We start from the raw sequence: 15720 nt of genomic DNA, 5'->3' as shown, positions 1-15720 counted from the left end.
TTGAAATGTTACATCAAACTTCAGGAACGATATCTTTTAACTCTTTTAATTATTATAAAAAGATGAAAATGCACATAGACAATTAGTTTTAACGGCTTCTTATAAAACTTAGGTATCATTGACGAACTCTAGAATTACATGTACCAATACTAATTAATTAAGAAATGCATATAATACAGCTTACAGTCTACTTAGATTGGTCCAGTTCGCGATGAAGGGGGGAATGGGCCCACTCATATTATTCCCACCTACCCCGCTGCAATGACAATCAAGTTAATAGACTTCAAAACATGGCTACAAGAATACAAGTTACCAAGAGGTTAACACGAATTGGAAAAATAAAACTTGTTAAAATTAATTAAATGGATGGGGCACTTACAACGCCTCCAAACTTCAGGCACTTTCCCAGTTAAATAGTTGGATGTCACCCAACTGCAATCACAAAGCAATTGCTTCTAATAGAAAGTCATCTCTTATTTTATTCGCTAATCATTATACCATATTCAAAAAACAAAAAAAACAAAAGGATTTCACTTAATTAAACATTCTTCTTTCTTTCTGTCGTTCTTGTTCAGCTACATATATACTTACAGTACTTGAAGATTTCTCAAATTTCCAATTTCTTCTGTAAGTGTACCGTTCAGTTCATTATCATCCAAAAACCTATTTTTATTTTTAGAACAAATAGCTGGAGTTATTTCATTTGGAGAAAGAATCATTTAAGATTTGAAGCAGAGTGATCGAGGAAAGATTACATACAATATCTGGAGCTGGGAAAGTTCTCCAAGTTCGTGAGGAATTGCACCTGATAACTTGTTAAAAAATAAATATCTGCAAAACACCAGAAAAATAAGGTTGCGCAAAAGAAATGATGCATATGTCATCTTATTCATTACATTAACTGAAGAAGTTGCATAGATTGTGAAGATACTTAGAGGTATTCAAGAGAATTTAGATTGCCCAAAGATGGTTGACACGACCCGTCCCGACCCCCCTTATCCCATAGGCTCCGGGCGCACCCATGAGACTCAGGTGATCGAGACGTGCCATGTGAGAAAACTATAAAACCTGTTTATAAATAAAATATCATAAAAATGTAACGTCATTTGCATATAAACAAATGCAATTGGAATTTTCACAAAATGAAATTTATGGTATCAGATTTTTCCATATCTTTAATAATCCAAACAAGAAATAAATACATGATGAAAGAAACATAAACTTTGCAGCGGCAAACAAAATACAACTATAGAAGTCTTTTATTGTGAAATGAAGTCGTGTGCCCAACCTATGAAATTCACTCCTCTGCACGATCACCCTCTAGACCTGGTGGGGGGAAAAGAAAAATTTGAAAACGAGGGGTGAGCTAGAAATGCTCAGTGAGTGGGGAATGGGTTAGTATGAAAAAAACATTTCAATATACAATAAAAACACCTCAGCTTATAAAATTTCATTTCCGTATACCATTTATAATAAAGCCATCTTTCATAACACGCGAAATCTCTCATGGCAGACTTCTTTCTGAACACTATTATGATAAACATAAATACTCATGTTTCTCTAAAACATCATTCTAAGTAACAATTCATATACGAATCATTACATTTATAAGTTTCCATTTTCAATAAATGATATACATATCCAAACTATCTCTCAATCACATGTGAAAACTCTCACCCAACTAGTACCCTGGGAAATTTGTCATACCTGTGGCTTCCCACACGCAGGCAGAGCGAGGGACGTACCTGTCATACCCAGCAAGATCTATCATCGCGTGGGCAGAGCCACTGAAACTGTCATACCTGGTAGACCCTCAATGCCCGGCAAGCAATAGCTAAATCTGTCATACCTGGCGGACCACTCACGCCAGGCAGAGCCAATAAAATCTGTCATACCCAGCAAGATCTATCATCGCACAGGCAAGCCACTGAAACTGTCATACCTGGCGGACGACTCAACGCCCAGGCAGAGCCAATAAAATCTGTCATACCTGGCGACTACTCAACGCCCAGGCAGAGCCAATAAAATCTGTCATACCCGGCAAGATCTATCACGCACGGGCAGAGCCACTGAAACTGTCATACCTGGCGACCACTCAACGCCCAGGTAGAGCCAATAAAATCTGTCATACCCGGCAATCTATCATCGCACGGGCAGAGCCACTGAAACTGTCATACCTGGCGGACACTCAACGCCCAGGCAGAGCCAATAAAATCTGTCATACCTGGCGGAATCCTGCATCGCTCAGGCAGAGCCAAAATCGTATCTCTGGGGGATGGGTACTTCGTAGGGTGGTTTTAGCACCACAGCATACTCATGCATAGTCTCAAGTAACATGTAAGTCAATAGCATATTTCGTATGTCTATAAATCATACATATATATGACATAATATTCAAAAGTCATATATAAGTGAAACTACAATTTTCTAAACATGTTTCAGAAACTGACGGTTTTAACCCAGATTGAAAATTATTACTAACCTCACAAATTTGAGTCTTTTCTTTAACATTTTAACAGCCAAAATGCCTTAACTCCCAGCATTTTAAACACCATGGAAATCAATTTTCTCAAAGACAGTCCAACTGGAAGCATACAATTGTATTTAACTAACCACTTTAGTCCAACTATATAACTCAAGCACCTCTCAAAATGCAATCCAGCCGAGTGCATGCAACCCAAAATATCTAGCCACCATCTCAGTTTATTGAAACAGCCAATGCATGCAAGTTTAATTAGCAACAATCCCTTTAAAACTCAAAACAACCACTCTAGATTTGTCCGAAACATGCAAGAAGAAACAAACCAAGCAAGCTTCACATTTTGCTCAAACCCCACCAATATATAATGCATACTAGAAAATATCATACAAGCATAGATCTGAAATTTTTAAGGAAGTTTTTATTAAAACCATCACCATTTGAAGCTCGACCTAAGCCAAAATGACTGAATCTTCTAATATGCCCCCGCTTGCCTCCCTATGTACAAATTCAATAAATCCCCATACATAAGTCCCCATAATGAACGTCTCAATATTAAAATCATTGGACACTTCACACACCAAAAGATTAACTAAACTTCTGCTTTAACAAACTGTCTCATAATCGAACATCGGTCGCTCTCGATTTTCTTAAAATTCTATTTTTCATTTTAAGCCATCATTTTAACAGAGCGTTCTAGAGACACATAAGTTGTTCCCATAATTTTCTCAAGTCATTCCAGAATCAATAACTATTTAAAACACATTTCCTTAACTCATTCAAATCTGTCCCGTTCGCAAAATTGAGTACTGACTTGAAAATTCATAACAATTCAGCCCTTAATCTAAACTCATGAAACTCTCCAGAATTAACTAGACCACATAGGATTCACCAGAATTTAAAATCACTCAATTTGGATAAGAAAGATGCACAACTCATTTCCAAAGATACATGTTCTGCAGAAAACGAAAATTCCAGGATTCACAAGGCAACTTCAAAAATCCAATAAACAATCCTTCGAATTTTAAGTGAAATAAATTCTGAACACTCCTCAAGAAGTCTACACAACATATCCAAAATTCGGCTTCAAACAAAACCCAAACATACAAACAATTTTCGGAGTTCCAGATGGTCAGATTTCTGTATAATAAACCCTTACATCAAAAATCATATCTTTAACCCATTTTTGTTTAGAAACCACCTCTATGTTCTACCCACACCAAATTATTAAAATCAATCTCCCTATTTTAGTTTTGTTTTCATGAATTTATACCAAATCATAGACAAAACAATCCAAAGAGAGTTCTGAATCATAAATCACCAAAAAGAGGAAATATCAAGCTTTACTAACCTCCCATTTGCTCGATCTTCCTCCACTCTCCGATCACCGGAGTTTTGCTCGCCGGCGGCCCCTTTTGCAGCCACCTCCGTCGGTCTCCTATCTCCTCTCTCCCTCTATTCTTGGTTTCATCTTTCTCTCCCATCTTTTTCTTTTCTTTCTTTCCTTCTTCCTCTCCTTCTCTTCTTCTTCTTTCTCTCTTCTCTCTTTTCTTTCTTCCTTTTTCTCTCTTTTCTTTTCTTCTTCTTCCCCGTTTTTCTTTTCATTGAATGATCACTGTTCATCAAAATATCTGAAAAATTTCAATTTAGTCCTCACTTATTTCGACTATCACCTTGTACTCCCCAAAACTTCCAAATTATTACAATTTACCCCAGAATCACAAAATAAAATTTAATAAAACTCCATTAAAAAAATACGGGGTATTACAATGGTGGTATGATGTAAGGGGAAAAATAGAGACAGTTTGAAGTAGCAGAAGAAAGAAATTAATTTAGTAAAAAGATACTTACAGTTCTGTTAAGTTCTTCAAATGCCCCAGGCTCGGAGGTATAGTCCCCGTCAACAGATTTCCTGCAAGGTGTCTGATCATTACACATATTCGTTATATATACACATATATATCATAGATATAGCTACTCATCATTACATTGAATCTTAAAATTATAATATACCACTAAGAAAATAAAAATAAGAATTATTGAACTTAATTGTGTAGCAAGATTCAAGACTTACAGTGTGGTGAGATGAGATAAATCCCCCAAGTTAGAAGGAATGGAACCATGAAGTTGGTTTTCGGATAGATCTCTGTTAAGTTTTTGACAACAATCAAACCGCTAAATATTTGAGCAAAAGGATGATGTTGTCGACTTTGCAACATGATTAAATGTAACGATATACTTACAGTGTCTGTAGGTATGTAAGCTTAGTGATATCTGGATGGATAAATCCTTCTAAAAGTACACTCGCCGTGGTTCTGTTCACCAAATACGGTGAAAATTAACATTAAAAACTTTCTTTATGGTAAGATGGTAAGGTTCATTGTCAATCTGAAATTTTGATTGTACTACAAATATGGTTGAACTTACATTCCAATGACGTGCAACTTATTATCTGTACCACTAGTATTCGAGCAAGAGATGTAAATAGAATTAAGATACGGTTGATCGTCGCAGAACAAAGATGAGATAGTTGAACCGAAGGAATTTAGGACAGTGTAAAGAGCATCCGCTGCTCAAAAAAAAAAAAAAAAAAAAAAAAAAAAAAAAAAAGAATACTCTGTTAGAATAAGAAGCCTAATAATTGGAAAGCATGCATACCAAATGACTGTAATAGCATGTTATAACAGTGTTTTTCTTTTTCCTTTTTTAATCATGCTCCCTCATCCGGGCAAATTCAAATTAATTGAGCTACCTTTAGTACTAGGGAGATTTAATCTCTAGACCTTTTGCTTCTCGCTATAGTTAACTAAGCTAATTAAAATAACTAATTAAACTGCAAACGTCCAACCTCTTTACATTTTGTTAAGCTGTCATTTCGTTTTCATGGTGTAAGCATAACACGAACGAAATCCAATCTTAAAACTGAAGTAGATACTCAAAACTGTTAGGACTGGAAGAACTAAAAAAGTTTGCACTACATCCGGTGGTCAAATTCAATACCTTCATTATCGTCAAGTGAAGGTGTATTGTCGTCAGTCATCTGGGCTGAACATCGAGATCTGGATCCAGGGTCAAGTGGACAAAGAACAAATAAAACAAGGAAGAAACTAAACTTAGTAAGAAGCATTACAGAACGTGCATCCATATTTTTTCTTTCTGCTCACTGCTGTGCTCTTTGCTAATGAGCGCCACTCATCTCGATTCCATAATGAGGATATTATTAAATAAAATAAAAAATTTGGATTTTTCCGACTAATCACTTCAATATAGCTGTATAAGCATGACGTGTATACCATAAACTCATAGTTACGTTATCTAATCTGGTTTTATTTTATTTTCTCTCTCTCTCTCTCTTTAAAACATAAATTCTCGACTGTTTTAGTGTAAGTAAATTTAGGTTCAAGGATTTAAAATAAGCGACGTAACAAATCCAAATGTTATAGTATAATAACATGTTTATCCAAATAAAAATAATAGCCGTCACTAACCTAATTTATTAGATAGAAAGGTAAAATTAAATGAGTTATAATAACACCGTAAGCTCAGCACATGGGAGAATGATTTTTTTTTTTTTTTTCACATGATAATTGAACATGAGTAACAAAGGAATATATTAAACAAATGATTTATCTAATGACGTACACCCAGTGGCGGACCCAAGATTTTTGCCCAGGGGGGGCCCTGTCACTCCGTCACTATTTGCCAATCAAGTAGTGAAAACATAAGAAAATAATTTACAGGGAAACACAACAAAATTTTTACGTGGAAAAACCTCTTCAATATGAAGAGATAAAAAAACCACAGGAATCTAACGACCCACTTAAATCCAATATAATCAAAAGAGTTTACAATAACTACAAATCAACCAAAAATATTCTACACAAATTTAGAGCTCAATTACAACTCTAACAAAAGTAAGATACACAAAGGTTTACAAAGAGATGGATTACAATCACTCTAAATCCAGATCTAGACGTTAACATTCTAACTCAACCGTCTATATTAAAGATCCACACATCCTCTGCATATTGACCCAAAAATCAAGTTAGAATGGTATACCTAAAGATCTAAATAATATGAATATTTATTATTTAAAGATGAAAGCAAGTTAGAATAGTATACCTGAAGATCTTCAATTTAACACGATTTTTCGCTTCATTATGTTCTGAAAATGTTCAATGATATCTTCATTTTGAATTGTAGCAAAAACTTCCTTTTCAATGTAAACTACTAAGCAATTGTTCATCCACTCGTCTCCCATTCGATTACGCAAAGTATTCTTAACAAGATTCATTGCAGAGAACACCCTTTCAACTGTTGCAGTAGCCACAGGCAAAACCAGTGCTAATTTAATAAGCAAGAAAACTTTGTCATAAGCAACATCCTTCTTAAACTCAACCATTTTTTTTGCAAGATCGGCAATCCCATCAACATGAGTGAAATTGGCATTGGTGCTAACATCCTCATAATAATTTTCAAGTTGATTATCGAGCAACCAAATATCGTGTTGAGGAAAATCGGCAGGATAGAACTTTGCAAACTCAAGTAATCTGTCTTTATTAAATGCAGCAAAAGAGTTACTTGGATCAAGAGATGCCATACACTGAAGCAACCCCATGTTTACTTCATCAAAACGATTATTGAGTTCTTCTTGAATGTTATCTAAAACTGTGTACATCAATTCCACCTTAAAATGATGTTTATTCGTAATTGGCGCAATCCCTCGTTTTGTCCTCCCAAAATTATCTTCCATGTTCTCCGGGATTGGTATGTCATTATCTTTACACAGATCATAAGCTTCTTTCAACAATATGTCGAAGCAAGTGTCTTCATTTCTCAATTTATGCAACCGACGCTTCGAAATTTGTACAAACTGCATGGCATTAAGGAGATCTTGATCTTTTCTTTGTAATGCTTGTGACAGTTCATATGTGATTCCCAATACTTTCTTCATCAAGAATAACAAAAAGACGAATTCAAAATTCTCCATGATTCGTAATAAACTCCTTGCTTGACTTTTGTTTTGCCAATCATCTCCTTCAATCTCAATCACTCTGAGCACACCAACAACAGAAGAAAATAAGTTTATGACACTATGAATTGTCCCTATGTGTGAACCCCAACGTGTATCTCCTGGTCGTTTAATAGTACATTCTTGATTCAAACCGCGTCCCGTCTGAATATCACCATTAGAAATCAAAGATATCACATATTCATACTGATTGTCACGTAGAAGATCTCTGCGCTTGCAAGATGCTGCCACAGTGTTTGATAACATAGAAAGAGTTTGAAAAAATTCACCCAATGCTGAATGTTTACTTACAACTTTGACTAGCGCCAATTGGAGCTGATGAGAGAAACAATGAATGTAGAAAGCAAATTTATTTTCTCTCAATATTAAAGTCTTCAAACCATTGAACTCACCCCTCATATTGCTTGCTCCATCGTAACCTTGGCCCCGTAAACTTGTCAAACTCAATCCATACTTTACAAAAAAGGCATCTATTGCAGTTTTCAAAGACTTTGCAGAAGTATTCTTAACATGCACAATCCCAATAAAACGTTCGATAACACAACCCATTTTGTCCACATAGCGAAAAACAATAGCCATTTGTTCTTTCACTGCCACATCACGAGATTCATCAACCAGTAAAGAAAATGGTTGTTTATCTCTCACAATTTCTGCAATAATTTTCTTGGTCGTCAAATGAGCACAAACACTAGTTAGTTGCCTCTGGATTTTGGGGGCCGTCATTTGATGGTTTTTCGGAGCATTTCCCAGCACAACTTTCTTTATGTCGTCATTGTGATTGGATAGAAACTTCAATAGTTCCATAAAGTTACCTTGATTTTCAGATTCAACTGACTCGTCATGACCACGAAATGCTAATCCTTGATGTAAAAGAAATCTAATGCAATCAATTGATGCATTCAAGCGAATACGATAATCCAATTTGCCCTTTTTCGACACGCAACCAAGATTTACATCGATGTGTTGCCTTTGGTTCATCAAATCAACACACTTGGCATGACATTGGTTATGAGTACTAGAATGATCACCAACATGTTTTTTCACTTTTGCTTTATCTTTCCAGTTATTATATCCCTTATTCACAAAAACTTCACCACCTGCTTGGTCACCATAATCGGGTTTGAAAAGATAACAATTCAAACAGAAGATTGCATCTTTTGCCACACTATATTCCATCCAACATGAACCTTCTTTGTACCACTCTGATGTAAACCTACGTTTTTTATCTCCAAAAGGAGTGAAAGGAAAGTTATGATCTTTAGGTTGGCAAGGACCTTTCAACAAGTATGCTCTTCGAACTTCCTCTTTTTGTTTGTCAGTACAACAAAGCTCATTAATTGGTATCCTCAATCCTGGGTCAGTTTCAAGCTCATCTAAATTGAACACCCCGATTGAACGTTGAGCTTCTTTTTCTTGGTGTTGTTGTTGCTGTTGTGGGGTTTCTTCTTCTAATGGGGTTTGATTAACCTCAATATCAGTAGAGTCTCCATCAACATTTTTTGCTGGACTTTTCTTCAGTCTCTTGAAATAATTGGATATCATAATCTTATTTGTTAATGCTTTGGATTCCAAATCCAGTAAACATATAATGAATTAATACCAAAGTGGGATCCCAAAAATAAGAGACAAAGAGATTCCTATTAAAAAAAAAAAAACTAATTAATTTAGCAACTTAATTTTTTCTTGAATAAGATACATGAACAAGCCATGATATATTTAAATTCATGAAACATGATAAATAAGACATATTTTAATTTAACACATCTATTTAACACACGTTACACACCATGTCAATATGTCACCATATATAATACATTCAAATATTTAATTACATAAGACATGTTTGAAACAAGAGCCAGGAAAACAAAGTCAAAGATAATAGAAAAAAATTCTTTAACTTATTATTTGTCTCACTAAAAGTCTAAAACTGGGTCCACCACTGCTAAAATTTTTCACCCAAACGCCAAACCCAATACTCTAAAGGCATCAATAAGATTTTCTTCAAAAGCAGTAGTTTATTATTTGTCTCACTAAAACTGAGTCTGCCAGACTGCCACTGCTAAAATATTTCGCCCAAACGCCAGACCCAATACTTTAAAGGCATCAATAAAATTCTTCAAAAGCAGTAGTTTATTATTTGTCTTACTAAAACTGGGTCCACCAGGACCACCACTACTAAAATTTTTCACCCAAACGCCAAACCCAATACTCTAAAGGCGTTAATAAGATTCTTAAAAAGTAGGTAGTATGTCATTAAATAAGGAAATACTAATTACTAACCTTCAGAGTTCAGGGGCTTCAGCAGACGCAGTCACGCAGATGAGAGAAGTTGAAAAGGGGGATTTTTTTAATTTTCAGGTTGAGCTTCAGCCGCATGTAAAAAGGGAGTTGGGAACTGGGGTAGAAAAAGCTGAATAAGGAAAAGACGAAAGCTAACTTTTCAGTTTTTAACCTTTTATTTTATTTTTTAATCTTCCAAAAAAAATCAAAAAAAACTTTGCAATTTTTTTTAAAAATCTGAGGGCAGGCTTGGGCCTACCCTCAAGGGGCTTGGGTCCGCCCCTGCGTACACCTATCTATTTTGTTTAAGATTTTTCATTTTATTTTCTTAATTTTATAATTGGCGTCTTTTATATTATTATTTTAACTATTATATCATTAAAATAATTTATAATAAAAAATATTTTTCTTTGACTTAAACACTTATTATTTTAATTTTCCTTGGATAAAAGTAATTCTTATGAAAAACATTTTTCATATTTTTTTATATTCATTATATCTAATTATTGCTTTGTTTATTTTATTTATATTCAGACAAAGAAAAATGTTTTTTTATGTCTTTTTATCAAATTTCGTGTGTGAGATAACGGATTAGGTTTTTTTTTTTTTTTTTTTTTTTTTTTTTTTTTTTTTTTTTTAGACAATGTTTTTTTATCAACATGACATAATAAAATTTTAAAATTTATTAAATTTTCAAAATAATTTCATCCAAATCCAAAATCTAAATAACAATATAATATAAATAAAATATATTGAAAATCCAAACCTAAAGACGAAATAAAATTTTAAAATTCTAATAAACTTCCAAAACTGGCATTTTCGACCCTGAATGAATTTTTCACGATGGTTCTTTCTAAGTCATTGTCTTGTTTTGTTTCTTGATTTTAATTAATAAAAGTCGCTCTCTTTTTTTATTTCTTGATTTTAATTGATAAATTACTTCTATTTATTGAATAAAAGTAGAATATTTTATGGGGTTGTCTTAGATTTTAGAGTAATATTACATTTACATTACTCTTTACACTATTTTTGTTACATCATGATGTGTCATATGTCATAATTATATAAAATTTTAATTATTTAAAATTTTTAATATTATAATAGAATTATTATTAATAAAACGGTCATGATGTAATAAAAATAATGTAAAAAGTAAATTTTTTAATATTATAATAGAATTATTATTAGTAAAATGATCATGATATAGTAAAAATAATATAAAGAGTAATGTAAATATAATATTAAGGTAGATTTTAAGGAGGGAATGGGACAAGGTCTATCACCTCATAGGGCTAGGTAATCTGTCTTATTTCGATAGACTTTCCATTGACACCACTTTTTCATTATTATTTATTAAAGTTACAAGAAAAGAACCGCTAAATATATGAGTACACAAGACAGAAGCCATGAATGAATTTTCCACAATGGTTATTTCCAAAATTGTTCTATTTCTTCTGAGTGAACTTTGATTTGGACCTAGATTTTGGAGTTTAGCCCAGGAGTCGCCTTATAATGAAGGTGTTAAAATTTATTTAGATTTTTAATCAGATGTTAATAAATCTTAAATTTTCATGAAAACGAATAAAACATAAATAATCAACTATATACACAAACATAAGATTTATAGTAGTTACCGTTGTAAATAGAAATTACAAAAGTCATTCATAAGCCTCACAGATTGGCTGTCTCACTGAGTCTCTCTCTCTCTCTCTCTCTCTCTCTCTCTAATTGTAATATTGTCTTCTATTGTATTCAATTACCTAATTATATGATTTGATCTCTTTTTATAAGTAATATATATGATATTATTCATAATATGACTCAAATCTCTTATCCTAATATTGAGTGGGAGAGTGGCCATGCTAAATTAGGTCTCAAGGCTCTTACAAAAATTGGATCCTAGGGCTCTTTTAGAATGATGCATTCAGAATAATTGGATCCTTATTTTTAACTGTCTTAAAAGCTCACTTATTAATACTAATTAATAGGTAATGATATTTTAAAATTTTTTACAAAGTGACTCGGTCAGGTGATCGGGTCTTGGTTTGGGCGGCCAAACCAATTTGACTGACAGGTCGGATCAGCGATGTCATCTTGCTAACATCATTATGACCAAAAAATCCCAATAAATTTTAAAATAGTCATGTTCAGATTTTCAATTTAGTTTAATTAATTTCAAAGAATGGGATGAAATTGAACTCATTCTCATCCTTACCACTCAAAGGCTCACAAGAAATCCCTTCCACCAATCAAAACTCAAACCTTTGGATCATCTTGACCATTAGCCAATAACCAATTGCATTCCAGATAAGGCCATTTCATCCTCTCTTTCTTTGCAAAAAACCCAAAACCTGATCATGATCATCAACTAATACAAAATCCTCTTCCTTTTGTCCCTGAAGGATTAATAGCTGAATTGAAAAGAAAACTGAAGCAATGAACGAATCAAGAGAGAAAAGAAAAAGGGAAAAAAATCTGTTTAAAGTGTTCTGTTATTGAAAATTGGCAAAGCAGGTCAGTTACAGACGACTTTATATAGTCTGTTACAACTTTTGTTTCTTTACAAAAACAACCCTACTCAACTTCTAATCTTTGCAGAAACAACCCTGCTTCTTATACTTATTCCAATATCTTCCCGTAAACCAAAGCCCCTGAACTGATTTATCTTGATCAATATCTTCATCACAAACAACAACTCAGCTCTTTCAAAAATTCCACTATCACAAACATTTTTATTCCACTGTATCACAATAGCAGATTTCATTCCCCTGCATCACAAAAAGCTTTCATTCCACTGCATTTCACTGTATCACAAAATAGATTTCATGTTGCAGAAACTCCAAACCTATCTGCGCATCACCAAACAGCTTTCATCTACTGCATTTTCACGCATCACAAAACAGATTTCATGTTGCAGAGACTCCAACACATATTGCTTCCTGCAAAATCTTACAGCTTCACAAACAACAACAAGTTTCTGCAAACTAAAAAAAATCCACTGCATCACAAACAACAAACAATCTACAACATCCACTGCAAACAACAGCAACACAACCTGCAACATCCATATAACACAAAAAACAACCAAGCTGCAACATTCCACTGCAACATTCCATTGCCACACAAAACACAACCAATCTGAAAAATTCCACTGCTACAAAAACACAACCAAACTACAACATTCCACTGCAACACAAAACAGATTTCGTTGCAGAGACTTCAAACCATATTTACTGCTGCAAATTCTTACTGCATCACAAACGAAAAATTTCTGCACAAACTCCTATGTCATACAAATATATCCAAACTACTGTGAATACTGGTTGCAAGCTCATATGTGACAGTTAGTCTGTAGCATAGCAAAACGGGAACAAGGAAGGGCTTTAGTTAGGATATCAGCTATTGATTCAGAGAAACTACTGCACATTTAACAACCTTTTTGTCTAATTCCCTAACAAATGTACATCAATTTCGATGTGCTTTGTTCGGGCATGAAAAACCGATTTGAGGATAATGCCCTAGCACTCATGTTATCACACCATATGATGGGAGTGTTGTTTATATGAATGCCAAGTTCCTGAATAAGTTCTGAATCCAAACAAGTTCAGTGGTGTTTGACTAAGAGTTCGGTATCAGTTCGTAGAAGATAAGGACACTACCTTCTGTTTTCTAGATGACATTGGACCAAGTTACCTCCAAGAAATACATTGTACCACATAGTGGATCTCCTATCAATTTCTTCTCCCCCATCAGATCTGAAAATGCTTCTAAAGTAAAGGGGTTTCTTGGTAAAAGAATACCATGCTGCAATGTTCCCTTGACATATCTGAGGATTCGTTTACATGCTGTCCAGTGAGCTTAAGTGGGCTGCTGCAGAAATTGACTGAGCTTATTGACAGCAAAAGCTAAGTTCGGCCGAGATAATTAGATATTGAAGTCCACCAATGACACTTCTCTACAGTGTAGGTTGTTCAAACACCTTACTATCCTCCTTGCCAGTCGAGACTAGTAGCCATGGGAGTGGAACAAGGCTTCGAATCTGCCATTCTGCCTATGAGAAGATCATGTGCATATTTGGTCGGGACAGCAGTAAACCAGAATCATTTCTCTTTACCTCAAACCCCAGGAGTACTGCACTGACCAAGAGTTTTTAGGGCAAATTTGCTATTAAGTCAGACAACAAGCTGATATGAGCTCAGAATCATTCCCTGTTACAAGGATATCTCTACATACATAACAAATACATAATTGAAACTTTTTGTAAAAAAACAAACTCACATCTGAAACAGAATTTTCAAAACCCCAACTGATCAAGGCAGATTTGAGTTTATTAACCAAGCTCTAGGGCTTGCTTTAGACCATACAAGGCTTTACGAAGTTGCAAACCTGCTCAGGATGACCCTTGGCTGCTGCAGGACCAGGAATCCTTCAAGGGAAGCATAAAGACAGTTTCAGTTGTTCCCCATTCAGGAACGCAATTAACACAATTGCTGGATTTCCAATTTTGGTGCACTGATAGGATAACATGACCTGATTGTGGCTGCTTTAACAACCGGAGAAAATGTGTCGAAATAATCTAGACGGGTGTTTGTTGAAGCCTTTAGCCACCAACCTAGCCTTATACTTTTGAAGTGTCCCATCAGAGTTTAATTTTGTTCTAAACACCCATTGCATCCTACAAATTCATTCCTCTTCAAAGGAAAATCTCCTATTGTGTTATTGCTCATCAAAGCTTGATATTCAGAGTCCATGGCCTGTTTCCATTCAGGACTTAATAATGCTTCAGTAACTGTTTAGGTTCTGGAAGAATAGGAATATGAGTAACTTCAGCTTGATAGGCAGTGGAACCAGGATAATGGCTGACTTGATCTGGTTATCATGGATGTGTGTTTAAAGATGAGATAGAGGGCAATGGAAGAACTACTTCTAAGTTGATGCCAGTATGTGTTAAGTCTGATTCAAGGAAGGAGGAATCTGCATTATAATTGATGTATCAGACTTATTCGGTTGAACTACTGATAGGGAGAAAAATTGGATGTAGCAGCAGGTGAATAGGTCCTGAGTTAGGTGTAATGGTGATATTGGAGCAGGATTGGATGGGTAGCAGGTTGAACAGATTCTGAATTAGGTTGTAATGGTGTATTGGACCAGGATTGGAGTGGGTAGCAGGTTGACAGATTTGGTTTAGGAACACATTGAGGTAGAATCCAGAGCTACTAGAGGTGTTCATACTAAGATCAACTGGAGAGAGATCACCTATGATTGGGAGGAACCAAAATCACCTTTGAAGGGAAATCTGTCTCATAAACTGACTTGCTTGGCAAATACAATCTGCCAGTGGAGGCCAAACACAGTATCCTTTATGGGCAAGGCTGTATCCAAGAAAAGCACACTTCTCAGTGGATATAGGAGTTTGTGTCTGTGATATGGTCTTAAGTAAGGATACAACTACAGCAAATACCTTCATTCAGTGTAGTTGGGCTGCTGCTTAAACAAATAGAATAGGTGAGGCAGATTCAAGTACTGAGGTTGGTAATTGTTTATCAGGTATGTGGCTGTGCTAAGCTTCCCACTAGTACTTTAGTGGCATACCAGCATGAGCTAGAAGGGATAACCAAATTCTGTAATAGTTCTATGTTCCTCTCCACTCTCCAATTTGTGGTGGTAAATGTGGACATGGATGCCTAAATAAAATACCCATTTGCTGTATAAACCACGATGATCTATATTACCTCCCCAATCAGTTTGTAGGCTCTTTAGTATAACCTAACTGGTTTTCCACAAAGCAAGAAATTGTACAAATGTCCATAGCTTCCGATTTGAGTTTCAGAGGATAAATCCAAGTAAACCTAAAATCATCAACAAATATGATATAATACTTGAATCCTTCCTGGGTTAATTGGAGCTAGTCCCAAAGTCAGAAAAACTA

General features: G+C 34.8%; 2 protein-coding genes across 2 annotated transcripts; both read right to left on the bottom strand.

Moving 5' to 3' along the window:
* On the bottom strand, window positions 1-4242 carry LOC116110808 (probable leucine-rich repeat receptor-like protein kinase At1g35710). The gene is made up of 5 exons (XM_031397018.1): window positions 3831-4242; window positions 760-1068; window positions 592-663; window positions 380-432; window positions 1-256 (listed from the first exon to the last, which is right to left on the bottom strand). The coding sequence occupies exons 2-5, from the start codon at window positions 891-893 to the stop codon at window positions 249-251; spliced, it is 267 nt and encodes an 88-aa protein (XP_031252878.1). The 5' UTR covers window positions 894-1068; window positions 3831-4242; the 3' UTR covers window positions 1-248.
* A 2369-nt stretch (window positions 4243-6611) lies between these two features.
* On the bottom strand, window positions 6612-9053 carry LOC116110786 (zinc finger MYM-type protein 1-like). The gene has a single exon (XM_031397002.1). The coding sequence runs from the start codon at window positions 9051-9053 to the stop codon at window positions 6612-6614; it is 2442 nt and encodes an 813-aa protein (XP_031252862.1).
* Between the last annotated feature and the right edge of the window lie 6667 nt (window positions 9054-15720).

The sequence above is a fragment of the Pistacia vera genome, unplaced genomic scaffold (assembly GCF_008641045.1).
Source record: "Pistacia vera cultivar Batoury unplaced genomic scaffold, PisVer_v2 Contig614, whole genome shotgun sequence".
Taxonomy (NCBI): domain Eukaryota; kingdom Viridiplantae; phylum Streptophyta; class Magnoliopsida; order Sapindales; family Anacardiaceae; genus Pistacia; species Pistacia vera.
Note: the sequence above shows the minus strand (reverse complement) of the source record. Positions and strands in the feature narration are given on the sequence as shown.

Bases quoted from the DNA above. Each gene is read 5' to 3' on its own strand.
- LOC116110808 (XM_031397018.1), bottom strand. From the start codon at position 893: ATGAATAAGATGACATATGCATCATTTCTTTTGCGCAACCTTATTTTT. The intron at 664-759 runs GTATGTAATCTT...AAATAAAAATAG, and splicing joins CTTTCCCAGCTCCAGATATT to GTTTTTGGATGATAATGAAC. The intron at 433-591 runs GTAAGTATATAT...TTGTGATTGCAG, and splicing joins TTGAGAAATCTTCAAGTACT to TTGGGTGACATCCAACTATT.
- LOC116110786 (XM_031397002.1), bottom strand. From the start codon at position 9,053: ATGATATCCAATTATTTCAAGAGACTGAAGAAAAGTCCAGCAAAAAAT.